Consider the following 18,627-nt stretch of genomic DNA (forward strand, 5'->3'; position numbering starts at 1 on the left):
TCATTTGGATTTTCATCTGATTCGATGAAATATTCAATTGGATGGTCGATCGGGCTGCAAAATGAATAGCTATATGGCCTTACGAGAGCATTCCCATGCTACTTGCAATCAGTGTTAATTCAGGGAGTGAGGGAGTCTTCCGAGAGGATCATAGGTAGCAATAAAATCCTGACAGATGTTATAACCTATCTTCATTCTACCAATAATGTTTATTGTTGTTTATTTTCCCATTGGAAGAATTCTTACAGTTTTTGCCCTGACATGTTTATTTTTTATATATATTTTACAGGTGAATACATTGACATAACTGGACATTGTACACCTTGTGATGCATCTTGCTCTAAGTGCACTGGCCCTGGAAGACATAAGTGTATTGGCTGTTCTATTACAAGGTTAGTCATTTAATAACTTGTAACTTACCAACAAATGTTGCATGTGATCCGGGCCGTGGCAGCAAAGGCGCCAGCCTCGGGGGACAGTGGTATGAGAGCGCATTCCTCTCTCCTTGCCCCGTTACCCTCTAGACTAACCTCCCGCAGCCTCCCCGACAGTTTGCAGCCTCCACGTGTCCTGACCAGAGCGGGAGCTCCGATCATAAGTGACTGCGTTCCCTGCCCACAAGATGCGCTGCTATCAGAGAGAAGACAGGGGTGGCTGCAGTGTCAGTGTTGCTTGGCCTGCTTCCTACAGTTGCTAAGCAACACTGATGCTACAGCCATGCCTGTGACTGCTCTCTGATGGAAGTGCGGCTTGTGGGTGGGCACACAGTTACTTATGATCGGAGCTTCTGGTCTGGACATGTGGTGGCTGCAAAGTGGAACTGTTGGGGAGCCCGGGGGAGGTTAGTTCAAAATGGAGGGTGACAGCGGCGCTGGCATCCTGCATCATTGCCTGCGAGCTGCACCAGCATGCATTTGTGGCCGAGCTGAAGGTGTGCAGCATGTACATGAAGGTGTGCAGAACAGGGGGGCGCACTCTGGAATTCCTGCTTTGGATGCTGGAGACCTTTGTCCCGGCACTGCATGTGATGTTTATACAGAGAACTTGCATCACAAATAGTTTTATTGTCAGTTATCATACATAGTGTTCTACATGCCAAATACCCCACAACAATTGTGGTGTATGAGCTGTGGTAACCTTTGCTCAGAAGATTTGCACAGAAAGTTAACCTAATATACAAATGTCTGCCCTACAGGAAAAGGAAATTGTGAAGGGCAAATGACAGTGATGAACTGCTTATCATTTAGTCAGTAGCTGTCAGCAAATTCAGCTGGCATTTCATGGCTGTGATTTGACCTTAACCATTTCCATTTCCAGTTGGGCAGATATTTGCATATACAGCAAATGTTCTGCACAATTTAGCTAAGAACCCATACACATTATTCTTAAAGGACATGACATGAGATAAACATGTGTATGTACAGTGCCTAGCACACAAATAACTATGCTGTGCTCCTTTTTTTCTTTCTCTGCCTGAAAGAGTTAAACCTTAGGTGTGTAAGTGGCAGTTCCTGTCTAAGTCAGGACTGAGTCAGACTACAGTGTGACCCCCACTGATAAGAAATTACAACTATAAAACACTTTCCTAACAGAAAATGGCTTCTGAGAGCAGGGAAGAGATAAAAAGGGCCAATAGTTCATAGATTTTAGCTCTGGCATACATCAACGAATGTGTCATTAAGCAAAAACTATAAAACAGTAAAAACTTCAAAAAGTAGATTTAAATATAAAATAAAATTGTGGAATATCTTAAAAAGTTATTATTAGGAGAAGGAGGATAGATACAATTGTGTATTTAATTAGTTTATGTCCACCCTGGGTGTCCTTAAAGCAGTCATCCCTAAGCATTTAAAGGCTTCTATATCACCTTGACTATCTTTCAACATCCAGACACATAAGTGGGATTCAAAAAATGCACTAAACCCTTTTCCTAGTAATGAGTGAGTCAGGGGAAGCAAAAAATGAGACTGAGGATGTCAGAAGCACTGGAAAATTTTATGAATTTATTATGTAGAACTGGCTTTTTGAACTTTGTTACCAGGAAGTCAGTAGTGACTTTAGTAAGGACTGTTTCAATGAAGTAATGGGGAGTGGAAACCAGACTGAAGGAGGCCAAACAAGGAGTTTGTAGAGCAAAAATAAGAAAGTTCTGAATAGATGTGTCGTTCCAGCAGTTTAGACGTAAAGGGTAAAAGTGAGACAGCATAGCAGCAACAGAGGGCTCAATGGGCCAAAGGCTTAAAAAATATTCATGGAGTTATGATTACCTGTTTGGATGAGGAAAGGAAAATGCCATGAAAGAGAGAGATCTGAAAATAGTTTTTAAAACAGGAATGAACTAAGAGGAGAGCGGATGGATAAGATGAGAGGAAACAAAGTCCAGAGCACAGGTAATGAGTTGGAATTTTGAAAGTAGTATAGAAAGCTGCTATTCAGTTAACACAGTAAAGCCTGTTTGAAAAGAGGATGCTAGAGTTAGTAGGGTTGGGGGAGGTGGGGGCACATGAGGGAACTAACACTGCTGAAAGGTTCTTTGGGGTTGTGGGAAGTACGATTGCTCGAAGTGGAAAACGGCATTCCTGAGCTCTTGCAGGGCTTGATTGTACTGCAGGTAGTCCTCTGTCGTAAAACTATTTCACTAGTGCAGTGATGTTTTTTGCCTCCATAAAACACCCATTCACTTGTTTGATGGGTTCAATCATACAGGGTTGGCAGTTGGTATTGATCAGGCAGGCAGGCAATTCAAGACAAAAAAAGACTATATTGAAGTAGTGATTAGATGCTGCCTCAGGGTATTTGTAGGAGGACAGGGGGATGCAGAAAACCAGAAAGCAAGTGGAGACCAAGGTTGTGGTCATTCCTACACAGACATGTGCAGCACAGTACAGGGGAGGTGGAGACAGGGAAGAACAGATTGTGAGAGTTACAAGGTTTGGTCTCAAAGTGGAAAATAATGTTTCCAAACCTTGAGATGGGGGCAGAGCTGAGTAAAGATGAGGTCCAGAATGTGGGCATCTTTGTAGCTGGAAGTAGAGGACCACTAGGTGGGGTCAAAGGAGGAGGAGAGAAAAAGACGTTTAGTGTTAGTAGAGCTTTTGGTGTCTATAGGGGTGCTGATATTGCCAGTAATGATAGTAGAGGGTATGGCAGTGGAAAGGAGCCATGCTGAGAAGTTGTCTATACAAGCAGAGGCTGGTCCAGGAGGATGGTCGATGACTGCCATTTAGAAAGGGTGAGGAGACATGGACAATGCAATTCTTAAAAGAAGAAAGAGAAAGGGAGGGCATGGAGGTGAGTGGCTTAAAGGAACAGTGCTCAGAAAAGACTGGAGACACAGCATCATATAGCATTAGCCATGCCTCAGTGAGCACCAGGAAAGGGAAAAGTTGGAAATTAACATGGATGTAGACCTGTATATTACCTACTGAGTGTACATTCCAGAGGGTCCTCCGTGTAGGGAGGAAGACTGGGAAGATGTAGAATATTAATCAGATTATTCAGATTACAACTGTTGGGTGTAAGGGAAAGTATGGTAATAAAAGTTAAGGCCCATACACACTAGATTTAAGTCGGTTTAGGCGGCCGATAACGACCACTTCTGCAGATTATCCGGCATGTGTAAATCAACCAACGACAACCGCCAGCAGTCTGCCAGATGGATCAATTCGGCCACTCACCCCGCCTGCCATGTGATGTCCCATGTATGCCAATCCATTCCCCCTGCACCCCCCACATTGCAACAAAAAGCATTGTTGTTGTTAGCTTGCAGGCTATCTGTACAGCCTCAGCCCAGTGATGTCGCCAGAGGGATCTGGTCCTGATTCCCATGTGGTGACATTTATCTAGCATCTGTATGGGCTTTAAGCAATAGAGGTGTGAATGAGGACCCTAAATTGGGTGATAACAGTCCGCAGCAGCAAGTAGCAGGCAATGATCAATGAATAGGGAAATTGTTATTATTTACTGTACTTATATAATAGCTCCAACATATTGGTGTATGGTGAAACTGTAATTAATGAGTTTTTTTATTAAAATTTTTTATTGAGAAGCAAATGCATGATACAGTACAAAATGCTCAGTATGAAAGCCATGTAAAATATAAAAAAATATCCAAAGCACAACATATAGCCCCCACTGGGCGCAAGTCCAGGGCTTCAAACATAAAAATATAACATTTCAGGAATCTAAACTGTGGGATTGTGGGAACACCTTAAGTCCCCAGTCATACAACCCTCCATAGAGATGATAACTCCAGAATGGAACTATTACCAGATAGCTTCTCAGAAAAAAAGTCAAATTTTTGTAACACAAGAAATAGAAAAGAGAGAAAAGAAAAAGAGAAGGGAAAAATTCAGAAAAAGAGAATAGAAAAGAGAAACTGTAATTAATGTTAATCTTATTATTACTACTGGGATAAGAAAGGCAATAACATGACAGAGATTCCACGCCTTCTTAATATGAAATGAGAAAGTTTTGCATAGTTTGGGTTTTAACATGTTAATATAGTTGCTCCACTATTTTTCTCAGGGGAAGCAAATAAATTAAGCCCAATTCAGTCACTATGAACCAGAAGCCATTACAAAGTTAAGTGCTGCAGGAAAAGTGGCACGCAGGGATGCTTCCTCTTTCAGATGTTCATGGTTCTGTGTGAAATGTTCAATAAGTCACACTTTGTAGATTTCTTCTTCTAAACTTCTGAGCTGACAAAAAAGTGAACAACTTTAGACATTCAATTATATTTGATGCATGATTTTCTTTTTTCCTGGGAAGATCCACCTTTACCCTCTCCAAATTTCAAAGCGACAGCTTGTCAGAGTAGCTTAAACCCCTACAATGACGACAATCCCTTAATGACCAGACCCATTCTTTCAGCCATATAACTCTTATTTCACTTTGTAAGCATGTAGGCTATCGGGGCACGGCAGGAGGGGAGCTGATGCCACAGTCACACTTTAAAGCTCCACTTCAGGCACCTTTTGTAATAAATGCATGTATTAGATATGCATATTACATTTTTTACTGCATATAAAATTTTGCTTGGAAAATTCAGAAATAAGTGAAAAAAATTCAAAATAAGTGATGTAGCAGTTTACTGATTCCCATTTACCTCTTCTTCTGATGTCGAACATCTTTTCTCTTCCATCCACCAGTTGGAACACATGCCCCCTGCAGTAAAGCACAGTCATGTGACCACCTATGCTATGGCTATATGGACCACATGACTACAGCGCCACAGAATGTCATATAACAGATAGAAAGAATGAAGAAGACAGCAGAATCCTGCACATTGCCTAGTGGGGATTAGCACACATTAAAATCCCTGAACTAACAATCAATTTTACAAGATCACTAGATATTAGGCCAGATTTAGATTTTATGAAACATTGTGCTATAGCGAGAGGCTTTACAAATTAAACTGCTACTCCTGTAGGAAAGTAATGCACTTGTGAAGTTAGTTTTGTGACTTTAAAACACCTGCTTTTGCAATCCACTGTGACAAAAATGTTACCACCTGAGACACATTTGCGATGAAAACGCCAGAACAGCAACATTGCTGAACTTGTAAGATAACTCATTATATTAGTATTAATTACAGTAGATCAGGAGCAGGTGTGTGTGTGTGTGTGTGTGTGCGCGCGTGCGTGCGTGCGTGTGTGTGTAAGTGTGTGTGTGTGTGCGTGCGTGCGTGCGTGCGTGCGTGCGTGTGTGTGTGTGTGTGTGTGTGTGTGTAAGAGTGTGAGTGTGTGTGTGAGTGTGTGTGTGTGTGTGTGTGTGTGTGTGTAAGAGTGTGAGTGTGTGTGTGAGTGTGAGTGTGTGTGTGTGTGTGTGTGTGTGTGTTTGTGTTCATACTGCCTCATTGATTTCAGCAACAGATGACTTCAGCATCAGCACAATGATATGCAGATTCTGAATGTCCCAGCTCCTTTGACTTAAGCCTAAAGGCTAGTTTCCACTAAGTACAAATACACAGTGGTTCCCCACGTGCGAGCCAGACAGGGAAACATTGCTTATTCAGACACCAGCATGCGGTCTGAATCACATGATAGTGCGGTTCTAGACAGCATGTTGCAGTTTCCCGTAGCTCACATCCAAATGCCTATAGCCAAGAATGATTCAGCTACAGTGATTAAACTGCAGTTCGCAGCATCATGGGCGCCACTTCCAATTTGGAAATGGCATAGCACCCAGTAGAAATAGGCCCTAACCCTTTACTATACTCAATCTGGTAGCTAATCCCCTTTGTACTCTCCTCCTTCCACCCTAATAGTCCTAAACTTAATTCAAACTCTTCTCTTCTCCTGCACGCATGTAGCCTTAATGACACATTCACTAATTCAAACATTTCTCAGGAACCCTTACTATGATCTGATATGATTCAGGTAAGGTGGGCAGATTCTAACCACTCAGAAGCAGACAATTTGTAATGAACCCAGCTTAGGTTTACTGGCTCATGTATTAGCCCACTGAAGATACTTGGAGTCCTCTGGAGATGCTTTAATAAAACAGATCTAATATATATTAGCTGGAATGAACCTCAGAACAGGCTGGTTCCTGCTTGCATACCATAGAGATCATCCAGAGGGAAAAAAGTATTTCAAGTAATTGCCATGGGCCATGATGCATAAAACGTTTCTATGTTTTCATGCCAAATCTCATTTCACCTTATCTGTATAGGAACTATTCAGCCCACAGCAAGCAAATGTATTAAAACTAAGTTATCCAATAACAGCTAAAGTTTTATATTACTTTCTCCATCTTATTGTGTAGATCTGCTCATCTTGCTGGGTGCTGAAGGATATTATGCAGATAAGGTGGGATAAGAAACATTTCCTGCATCAGGACCATTGTGTCGACAAACTGTTGAATTTCAGTTGTGCCACTGAGAATGTTGCTACATTGATATATTTACTTTAAAGCATTACAGTGTACCTGAGATGAAAAGAAAAAAAAATCATACATACCTGGGGCTTCCAGCCCCCTCCGGCCTGATCACTCCCTTGGCGCCATGCTCTGCCTCCTGAATCTTCCGTAAAGGCTCCTGGTATCTTTGGCCAATTGGGGGCTAGTCGGTGCATGTGCAGTGCGGCCGCGCGGTCTCCCCTGTCTCGCTCCCACAGCCAGAGGAGTTGTGTGCCTGCGCAGTAGTACTACGCAGGCACAGAAAGCTTCTGGCAATGTGAGCATGACAGGGCGGGCACGGGTGACTGTGCCACACATACGCCGACTGGCTGAACATATCAGGAGCCCTTACGGAAGATCCAGGAGGCGGAGGATGGCATTGACGGAGCAATCAGACCAAAGGGGGCTGGAGGAAGCCCCAGACTTTTTTCATTACTTTTCATCTCAGTTTCCCTTTAACGTTTCAGTAAATATTTTAAGCCACTTTTGTCTGAACCTTAATTGATAGCAATGCTTGTACAGGTTCACAATTAAAGCTGATCATGTATATCAATTTAATTAGTTATAAGGAAAAATAAAAAAAAACTGGGATGTATTCATCCAGTAAAATGTATAATAACATAATATATAAAAAAAAAAACAGGAAAAAGGTCAGGTGACAGTTTCTATTGTCTCCAGCACATCTCCAGTTCCTGTGTGCTCATTAGGCCAATTCTTTTTCATTGTATTACTCTCGATCTCTTTTTCGCCAGCATGCCCTTTTTCTGCTCTAAATGTCATGGCTCATTGGACAGGCACAGTACTACTGGAGGGATCTCTGGACAAGGCTTCCTCTTTAACAATGAACTGTGTATTGACTAAAGGACGTTGTTATCTCAAAGCCATTGAAAAAGCAGTGCGGGGCATGCTGGTGGTCTTTGTGCTCTTCTAAGCATGCAGAAGTTCTTCTGACTCCATCACCATCACACATATACAGTTCATTCAATGACAATGCTTACAGAGGTACTCAGTCTGCTTTTAGATGTACAATTTAAAAGTCTGCCTTCAGACTTGCTACACTGGTAACAATACATAGATCACAAAGTCTCAGTATCACGACTCGGGGGCACAGAATATGATACATGAGTCTAGGGAAGAATGTAACTTATTATGTCCCTTTAACAGGATTACATATGTTATATTGACCAATAGGAAAAAAAAATAATAATAACAAAGGCTCACACTTCATGAACATGGTTGTCAGATTATGTAACATTTTCTACCTGTACCTCCCAACTTTTTGAGATGAGAAAGAGGGACACTTAAGCCACAACCCTGCCACACCCCTGAACACGCCCCGTCACACCCCTAGTCATGCATACCATAAAGATTTCAGAAGAAAAATATGTTGTTCAAACCACACTGGTCCTTTCTATCCTGGTTCATTTTCCTTCATATTCATATTTTAAATTTACCGTAGTAATATATCAATTTAAAGGATTGGAATAAAGTTTAGAGTCAAACACATTTTAGTAGAGAAATATATATATTTACATAGAAGAGGGACAAATGAGGAGGAAAGAGGGACAGAGGGACAGGGCTCCCAAAGAGGGACTGTCCCTCCGAAAGAGAGACAGTTGGGAGCTATGCTGCACTATATTCCTACCTTTCAACTAGCCATGCACACATTATTAAAGACAAATCTTTGACCAATGATCTATTCACATGGACAGCTTAACTGCATAACTGAAGTGTGAATTTGCTGCCAGGGTTTCCCATTGGTAATTACACTGACCAATGGGATGCCCATGATTTCAAGTGATCACAATGGTTGGGAGGATTCCCATTGGTCTGTTAAGGTACCACTGGGGAGCCCCAGAGGCTATAGCAAGTGGTGGTGGTGATCGACATGTGTGCGGATGTGCGGTGGGGATCCTCAATCAACATCCAGAGGATATTAGCATGGCATTACTTCTGAGGATATTGGCGTGGGATGATTAATTAACTGGTTAGTATTTACAGTTAATTCAGAACAATAAAATACTTTTTTGTTGTTATCATTTTATTTAACGTTAACCCTTTGTGGAAATGGGTTAAGTACCCTTAGTAGACTCATTTTACCTGGGGGGGGGGCCTCCTTAAAGTTAATATGAAACAATTCTGCTAAAGTTCATTAACCAAAAATGGGCCAGTTTGCAGCTGGATCAAAATTTAAAAACGTGTCTACTCATTCTTTCTAAAGAGGACAATGGAGCTGTGCTCAGTAAAATATTATAGTACCCTGATGAAACGTCTACTGGAGTACAATTGTAGCACTATTGTAAAGGTAAACCTTTGTCTGCTGGGTTTCCTCTGGGCACACCGGTTGCTCTCCTCATCCGAATACATATATACGTTAATTTGCTTAATCCTAAATTGGCCTAAGACTACAATGGACACATAGCTATGGTAAGGATTAAGCCCGGCCATCCATCAGGCGACATGGCGTCCGAACGATCATCTGAATCGATTATTTTAATTGGATTGGATGAAAATAGGTGCTGACAAGTGCATGCCTGAACAACAATGCAACCATTTTCATAACGAAAATTGGTTGCATTCTCGATCGCACATGCTGTAAGATGTTGGGCTGACCCGATCGGGTGCGCAGTGGGACTGGCGTGCAATTTTATGATGATCGTCGAACGCAACGAAACCCCCAGTGCTTTTCCTCCTAATGAAAAATGCCCCCCGGTACCCAGTGTAAGTTATACACTACCTGTCCACAGCCTGCTCTTTCCCACTGCTGGCTCCAGGCGCACTCCGTTCTGTATACACGCACACTCCAAGTGGTTTCCTAGTAAGGGTGTTCATGTGTGACGTCACATGCACGCCCTTACTAGGAAATCAAGTGGGGAGCGCGTGTATGTAGAAGGAATCCCGGAAGCCAGCAGGGGACAAGCGCAGGCTGCGGACAGGTAATGTATACTTTACATGGGGCACCAGGGGGCATTTCACATTAAGGGACAGCGTCGGGGCGGCGAGACAGCTGATGCGGCATCACAAGGCCAATTCCGGATTGATTTCAGTATGAAATTGATCCAGAATCGGCCTGTGGTGTATGGGCAGCTAACAGATCTCTCTCTAATCAGATTAGATTAGAGAGAGATTTGTCTCCTGATCGAATCTGCCCATACATTGCTAGATGTATGGGTACCTTTAGGCTCATACACACATCCAACTTGCTGCACAGCCAACCACGCAACAAGTTGTTTACCTGACAAGTACGTACACAAACGCCAACCAACTAAACAACCAACTCACTTTAATATTATGCGTGCAAGCTAAATGACAAACTTCACAACATATCCACATTTAAAAACAATAAAGTTGTTCAAAAGACTTGTACACACAATCCAACATGTCTGATAGTTGGTCAAACTGACTGGTTGAATTTGGCAAACAACCTGTTATCAGTTGGTCATCTGGTTGTCTGTCAGTTGTACACACACCCAGCTTATCTTCCAACAGAAACGTTTGGAAGATGGTTGGACAGATTGTTGGTAGGTGTGTATGAGCCTTTAGAATGTGAGCCTCTCTGGGGGACAGTTAGTGACTGTGTAAAGTGGGGATGTAGATTAAAAGTAAAACTGTGCTACAGTGTTTGAGAACTGCAGAATGCACAACTTGCCCGTTTTAAGCAGCTAGGTTTACAGTCGTGCACAATCTCATATTTGCAAAATGTGAAATATAGCATATGCTTTTAGATATTGAATTTTAGAGGCCATATATCAGTAAATGAAAGTTTGTGATGGAAAACACAGTGACAGTAAAGGGGATGTCTTTTTGTAGATGTCTGGGAAAACAGTGAACCAGAGGCATGAACATATATTATAGATGTAAAGTCCTTCAGTTCAAAATAGTGTTGCTGTGTCTTGCTTGCCAGCAACCATGGTTTGATTTTATTGTAAGTTTTAGAGAGTCATAACTGGCTGCAGATTGAATTAGAGCGGGATTTGTTAAAGTAATAACAGTTACAAAATGGCTTGTCAATATTTTAGACTATAACACCTAAAATTGACCAAGCCAGAAACTGAGAGAAATTTCGTTTTATGAAATTCAGCCCTTTAACACAAATTAAACAGATAACTCAGTGCAAGTAACTTTTTCCTTAGATTTCCTTTAACACTGAAGTCTTGTGGGTAAACATGTAGACTGTTTTGACAGAAAGAATAGTCAATATTGCTTCAGTCAGCTTTTATGACTTCAGCCAGTTTATCGGTAGAGGCAAATGTTTCCTGCTTACTTTGTATTTTATGTGAAACTAAATATTCTCTATAGAGTTTTAAACCAGACTGTGACCAGACCAAAGCATGGTATTGATGGACTTGTTTTTCTTGATCCACGTCTTGGTGGTGTTTGCAATAAGGTCAGGAGCATTTTCGTATACAAAAAATAGCTGCTAATCATTTCACAAGCATTTCTTCAATATTGTCCTGTAAAACAGCAGCATTCATTGGTTTTTCACAGAGAAGCAGCTCATGGTACCTGCTGGTAAGAAGGCTGTACTCAGTGATGGTCATTCCTCCATGTTTAACTAAGGTTGGGGTGAAACTATTATGTAACTCACCAGAATTCTGCAGGCCTCTCTGTGTGATATCAATGGGCCAGTTTTTTACAAATCCATTTTATTGTGTCCGTGCTTTTCTGTTGTTTTTCTTTTTAGCAGTTCTTTTCAGTCCATTTCCCAACACTGCATGTCTCAACATAGAAGAAATGAATCTGCATGCATACACATATATTTTAGCTTTACACATTTTCGCTATAGTGTTCCTTCAGCCACTCAAGTCTATCTGGACACGTATACATGTTTGAGCTGCAGTAAAACAATCTGGACGTTTATACAGGTGTGCGCACGCCGCTCATTGAGGCTGGTTTCACATTACAAATCAGCGTCAGCATTGTGGTGCATCGCTTCTGCCACAATGCAAAGCCAAAAACAAGCCTTCAGGGAACACCACGTTATTACACGGTGTTCCCTGTCTGGCAACCAGCCAAGCAGGAAGTGATGCGCGCTAGCGTTGGATTTGGCACAAAATGGGAAGTATGAACTTCCCCATAGGGACTCATTAGGCTGCGGTAGCAGTGTGGCAATTTGCCGCATCGCGCCAGTGGGATTTTTATGGTCAAGTCACTACTTATTTTTCTCCTGGTTGTCAGAGGGCAAATGGCAGAAATTATTCTTTTTTTTTTGCGGGGGGGGGGGGGGGGGGGGAGGCATAACTGATCAGTGTGAGATCCTGTTTGTTGAATATTGCCTTATTCAAAGATGGACAAGGAGATGTATGGTGGTTACATGACTTCCATGCTGTGTTTATCACTGCAGTGTGAAAGGGGATTACCCCAAAATGTGGTTCAAAAACTCTAGTAGATAAAGGAGCAGATTTTCATGTTGTGCTATGTCTTTAAAGAGTCACGCAGTCATGCCGTGCCAGAAAAGATCCAATTCCTACCAGTGTTACAATGTAATTTTGTCATGCAGAATTTTTATTATTATTTATAATCATTCCATTTATATTGATAAAAGTGCTCCAAAAATAAGAGGGAGATAAATAAATCGATCAGATAAACAATCATATTTGTCCTCCTGCTCCTGAAAAATGACTATTTAAGTATCCCATTGATTTCTTTTATATTTGAACAATTACAAAGTAGGTTGAATGTTTTACTGCCTGTGATCAGTGGCAGCCTATTTGGTGTCCCAGATCTAAAATAGATGAGCTATTGAACTTTTTATCTCTCTCCCCTGAGCTCAGAAGTTGTATTCTGCCAGAAAACGTTTATGACTGTAATTAGCTTATCAGTGATGTTTCCTATATTACCAACAAGATACCGACAAGACAGAAGCTGTCACTTCCATCTCTAGAAATTATTACTCCTACAGGGAGCAAAATAAAGCAAGTAAAACAGCCTGGCTATTTATATGTGTTGTACCGTACATACACATGTTTATCTCATCATGTCACATGTCGCCTTGGGTACACTTTAATTCTTATAATTACTGTTTACAATAAATTACCACCATACAATGCAGAACTGTGCAGAAGGAGTGTAAGGTATAAGTGTGAGACAACATGCAGGAATAAGGAAGGTCATAAAGCTATGTACATCTATGCGGATACATTAAAAGACTGTGACTGCCGTGCCTGTTAATTAATTATGGCACCACTGAGAATCTTTAATTAATTGGTATAAAATGTGTCTCTTCCTTAGCTGGGATTTACTTGCTCTCATATTCAATCACAGAGCATAATCATGAGCTAGACCCCTTGTTCGAGCTTCCAGACACGTGCCTTTACCTAGAGGTGCCAGTCAATGTGATCAAAGCTGGCTGCTAACCACAGAATCACCGGGTCCAGGTTTCCCAGCTGCTGCGAGAACAAAACAAACAAACATACTTTACCTACAAGACATTTTCCCTGTTAATGCATAAGCCTGTATAGAGCCTGGCCTTTTCAGAAATTCTTCAAGAGTCTGCTAGGAATACAGGATCAACCACAAAAAAACAGTAGCTACCGTAAGCTAGGAAGAATCAATTTCACAGTCTTTTCCTTTATATTAAACTCCGTCTTTTTTTTCTAGGTTTGCCCGGGTAATGGGAGAGCGTCTACACTAGACTATTTGCTCGCTATAATCTCAATAGTATTTAACAGGAACATATTTTAAGTTCGGAGAACTCAATGTTCTGGCTGCTAATTACTGGCATTTATATTAACTTTATATAGCTATGATACGAGTCTTGGGCCGTTAATGCATTAAACTATAATATTAATATACACCCTTGTACACATATTAGTACTAAAATTCTACTCCTTTTATAAAAAAAAAAAAAAAAATCTTCGTTCATCGTATATGAAGGATTATGAAAAGTAATGGTTGACGATTTAAGAATAACTCTGGTAAGCACAACTTGTGTAGATATACGCTGCCTGCTAGATATGAGCCAAGAAGTGAGATTAAAATATATTTATAGTAGTTTTATAATTTTGTTTGCAATGCAATTTATTTATTTTTTCTTTTCATGAGAAGTATAAGCTTCAAGACCTCTAAACATTCCACATAGTTCCCTTTTAAAGTCGGTGTAAACATATATATATATATATATGTGTGTATATATATATATATATATATATATATATATATATGTGTGTGTGTGGTTTGTTGACATATTGTATGCATCAATATATCAGGAATATAAGTGAGATAATGCTGCTAAGCTATGTACCTACTTTTTCTTCCTTTCATGATCACCTTGTGTCATCACTGTCTAGAATTATTGAACAATCAGAATTGCAAAGAAAGCCACTGTGTAGTTCTGTGTTATAGTGATTGGGGAATGTCTAGCCAGTCAGATGGGGAGTCTTTGCTAAGCATCAACACATTATACACTGGAAGGGACCTCAAAAGAGGGAGGACTTATGCTAACATGTTCAAGAACATTAGCATTGGTTAAAGAGACTCTGTAACAAATTGTTTATCTTTATTTCTTCTATGCTATAAGTTCCTATGCCTTTTCTAATGTGGTCTGGCTTACTGCAGCTTTTCCTAATTGCACAGTAGCTGTGTTATCTCTGTTATATGATCTAATCTTCTCTCTATAGTCGGCACAGTCAGGCTGAGGCAGTCAGACTGGAATGTGCAGGGCTGCTTGTGATTAGCTAGAAGCTGTACACACCCCCTGCAGGCTCTGTGTGACTAACACACTCTGCTTAGCTGAGCCTATTAGAAGCTGGTTAGTTTGTTTGTAAACACTGCCTAAAACTGGCAATTACAAGCCAGGTTTGCAGCAGAGAATGGCAGAAACAGCACAGAGGGGACCAGGAGCACATAATGAATAGAATGGTATGCTTTTTATTGTAAGAATTTCAGAGTACAGATTCTCTTTAAAGCTGTAATGGATCCTCTGTATGGAAGAATAAGAAAACCCAGCAAAAAACAAACAAACCTGAAAGCAGGAACTAGAAGAACAGCCATCATGTACATCCAGGAAATAGGAACTTTGTGAGCCAGAGCCACTAAAGCAGTCTTAAAATACCAATTTGGATGCCCAAAGTGTTAGGAATGAGTAGGAGGAAGGTTAGCGTTAGGAATGAGTAAGGGGTAGGTCAGTGTTAGGGTCCATTTACACTAGGGCGATTAGCGGGTGATTCCCACCAATCGCCGAAACGCTAGTGCTTCTTAAATCGATAGCGCAATATTAGCCCTATGGTAGTGATCTCACTGCCATGATTGCTGCCGATCATGGGTGATTTGCAATTAGCAGCAATTGCTAAATGCGCTACCTGCAGCATTTTGCCACGATTGCGGAGCACTCGCGATACAATGCTTAACAAAGCACTGATCGTGATCGCTCAATGAACCCGTATTTGTCCAGTGATTTTTCCATGTTAAACGCGGAAAAATCACCCGCCCACTCAGTGCTAACATTTTGCTTTCTTAAAGACGAACTCCTGTGAAAATAATGTAATAAACAAAGTGCTTCATTTTTACAATAATTGTGTATAAATGATTTAGTCAGTGTTTGCCCATTGTAAAATCTTTTAAATCGCTGATTTACATTCTGACATTTATCACATGGTGACATTTTTACTGCTGGCAGGTGCTGCTGCTTGCTGTTTTGGCAGTTGGAAACAGCTGTAAACAGCTATTTCCCACAATGCAACAGGGCTCACAGACAGGAAACTGCCAGGAGTACCATGGTCCTCAGAGTTTCTTGTGGGAGGGGTTTCACCACAATATTAGCCATACAGAGCCCCCTGATGATCTGTTTGTGAAAAGGAATAGATTTCTCATGGAAAAGGGGGTATCAGCTCTTGATTGGGATGAAGTTCAATTCTTGGTCACGGTTTCTCTTTAAGTGTGAATGGGCCCTTAGGAATGAATGAGGGGAAGGTTGGTGTTAGAAATTGAATGATGCAGGAGGTGAGTGTGGCAAGATGTTAATATCAAAGTACTGACCTCACCTCAAGCCAAGAGCCTATCTGGTGGAAGATAGCAGGGAATTAAGCGTATTAGCTCAAAGCTAATATATTAATACACTCAATGCAGCCATAACATATGTAAACAGATATCATAAATGATACTGTGATATGTATCACAGACATCAATCAATGATACTGTATATCAGTGTTTCTCAAACCTGTCCTCGTGACTCCCCAACGGTGCATGTTTTGAAGGCAACCTCACCTATGCACAGGTGGGGTAATTAGTGCCTCAGCTAAGTGGATTCTATGTAGCTGAGACCCTACCTACCTGTGCATAGGTGAGGCTGCCTGCAAAACATGCACTGTTGGGGAGCCACAAGGACAGGTTTGAGAAACATTGCTGTATATAAAGAAAAATGAAATTGTTTCTCTTCGAAAACAACCCCATTCAAATCTTCATTTGCCTTTCAGGTTATGTCAGTCAACAGGTCTTACAGTTGCCAGCAATGTGCTCTATGATAAATTCTCATGCAATGCATTATGATACTGAAAACCAAACCTCAGATATTATTCAGACAATTCTAATAGGTTTAAAATGTAATCCAGCCTTGTTAAAAATTATGTGTTGTCAGAAATAGCTGAGTGAGTAATTATTATCCAAGTGGTTCATTGGGCCAAGTTACTGAAGTACAAGGGTCATTCAGAAAGTAACAGCTGTTTTCAATTAATCAATTATGGACACATTGATTTATTTTGCTTTAGACACAAGTGGACCATATACAATTAGCCTTTTCTCGTGAGGTTATATATCGTAGGAGATCATTTTTCAGCTTTTCATTAAAATAACTTTCAGCACTTTCAGGGAGGGTAGATACGGCGCCCGGATACTCACACTACTATTAACACTATTAACACTACTATTACTATAGGCACTACTATTGACCTGAGGAAGCGGCTAATGCCGTGAAACACGTTGTCGTGTGCACCAATAAAATTGAACTTCCTTTTAAATCACATATCTCTGCTTGTATACTTCCCGTAAAGGAAACACCTATAAGGTAGGACCACTCTTTTATATTTATTGTTGATTCTGCCATATAGAGTGCTACTAATACCACAGCCACTTACCGGGTGCCTCCAAACACTCCCTTAAACTAGCTAGTATCCCTAACTTTAGGGGGACATCAGTGTCGGAGGATTCCGGACAGATCTATTTTTGTGGAAGCAGCGACCAATACTAAAGGCCGAGTGGGGACGGTACTTCTCCACACGCGAAAACAAGTGGTTGCCTCATCCAGCAACCTACTCTTGTGAGTATTCTACCTTCTCTATTTACAAAATTTCCCTACCTATTAACGTTATTGCACCAGATTGGGCTCCCGGATCTCCCTGTGCTTCTTCGCCTCTACCTACCTTTTCAGCACATTGCAACTGAAAAAGTACCAAAAAGTAGGGGTAAGTATAAGAAGTAGCAATGGTGTAACTAGAGATCATGGGGCCCCATAGCAAAACTTTCATGGGGCCCTCAGATGTAGGCACTCTTAAAGAGAACCTATACTGAAAAAAATGCCCTCTGGGGGGTACTTACCTCAGGAGGGGGAAACCTCAGGGTCCCAATGAGATTTACCCATTTCCTGTAGCTGTGGGGAATCCAGCGCTACCTCCCCCGACAAGATTGACAAGCAATGATATATTTATCCCTCCGCAACCCAGCGAAGGCGCACTAGCAGCTCTTTGTTCGGGTAAGGCGGAGATAGCCTAACCTGATAGTATCCGCTCTACTGCGCAGGGGCAAAGGACTCGCCCCTGCACAGTAGAGCGGATCCGATTTGCTTATTTCCTCCTTAACCCAAATGGAGAGCCGCTAGTGCGCCTGCGCAGGATCGCAGTAGGTAAATATTTACCTCGCTGGGTTTCGGGGGTGGGGAGAGGCGGGTTGGCTGTTGTGCTGGGACACCGGAAGACAGGGGAAGCCTCGTTAGGATCCAGATTTTACAGATTATAGTTAAGTAATGCCACCTGTGCCTACCCCATGTATATAAGTTTATGGGGCAATTTACATTGCCATGCAATCAGCACTGCACATAGTTCATGGGCACTGAGGCCTGGTGCACACCGAGCGGTTTTTGAAGTGATCCGCAAACCGCTTCCGCCTTGGAAAACGCTTGGCTTATGTATTTCAACGGGCTGGTGCACACCAGCAGGTGGGTCCTGCGGCACTTTTGGGGTTGCACAAGCGTTTCTGCCTCAATGTAAAGTATAGGAAAGTGGAAAACTGCTCTGAAAAATGCTAGATAAGAGCGGTTTTCCAGGCGTTTTTGTTACAGAAGATGTTCAGTAACAGCTTTTTCTGTAACAATATTTGTAATATTCTACACAAAAACGCAACCAAAAACCCTAAATCTCTAAACATGCCTAGAATCGCTCTAAAATCTGCTCCAAAACCATCTAGCGTTTTGCAGATCTGCTAGCGGTTTTGGTGTGCACTGGGCCTGAGAGAAAGTTTGGGGGTGGAGGAACACAAGAAAGTTGATGGTGAATACATTAAGTACCACCTAGGTGGGCCCCCTCTGATCCAGGGGCTCATAGCAGCTGCTATGGTTGCTATGGTTATTGCTACGCCCCCTGAGAAGTAGTATAAGTATAAGTACTATTAAAATTATTTTGAGTATTTTTTTCCTTGCCGGTGGCTTTTTTTTGGCGAGTTGTGGAAGTGTCACCTAGGAGAAAACTTAGGAAAAAAGTTAATTGCATAAGGGCCACTATATCTTCTGATTATTTCACC

The 18,627-nt window shown here is 41.4% G+C and overlaps 1 protein-coding gene across 2 annotated transcripts in view; it reads left to right on the plus strand.

The window, feature by feature from the left end:
* Window positions 1-18,627, plus strand: part of PCSK5 (proprotein convertase subtilisin/kexin type 5) — a 639,880-nt gene that overhangs the window by 526,023 nt on the left and 95,230 nt on the right. For both annotated transcript variants that reach the window (XM_068236619.1, XM_068236629.1), the window contains exon 21: window positions 290-392. In XM_068236619.1, coding sequence (XP_068092720.1) covers window positions 290-392 — 103 coding nt within the window. The remainder of the gene's footprint in view (window positions 1-289; window positions 393-18,627) is intronic.

The sequence above is a fragment of the Hyperolius riggenbachi genome, chromosome 1 (genome assembly GCF_040937935.1).
Source record: "Hyperolius riggenbachi isolate aHypRig1 chromosome 1, aHypRig1.pri, whole genome shotgun sequence".
NCBI lineage: Eukaryota > Metazoa > Chordata > Amphibia > Anura > Hyperoliidae > Hyperolius > Hyperolius riggenbachi.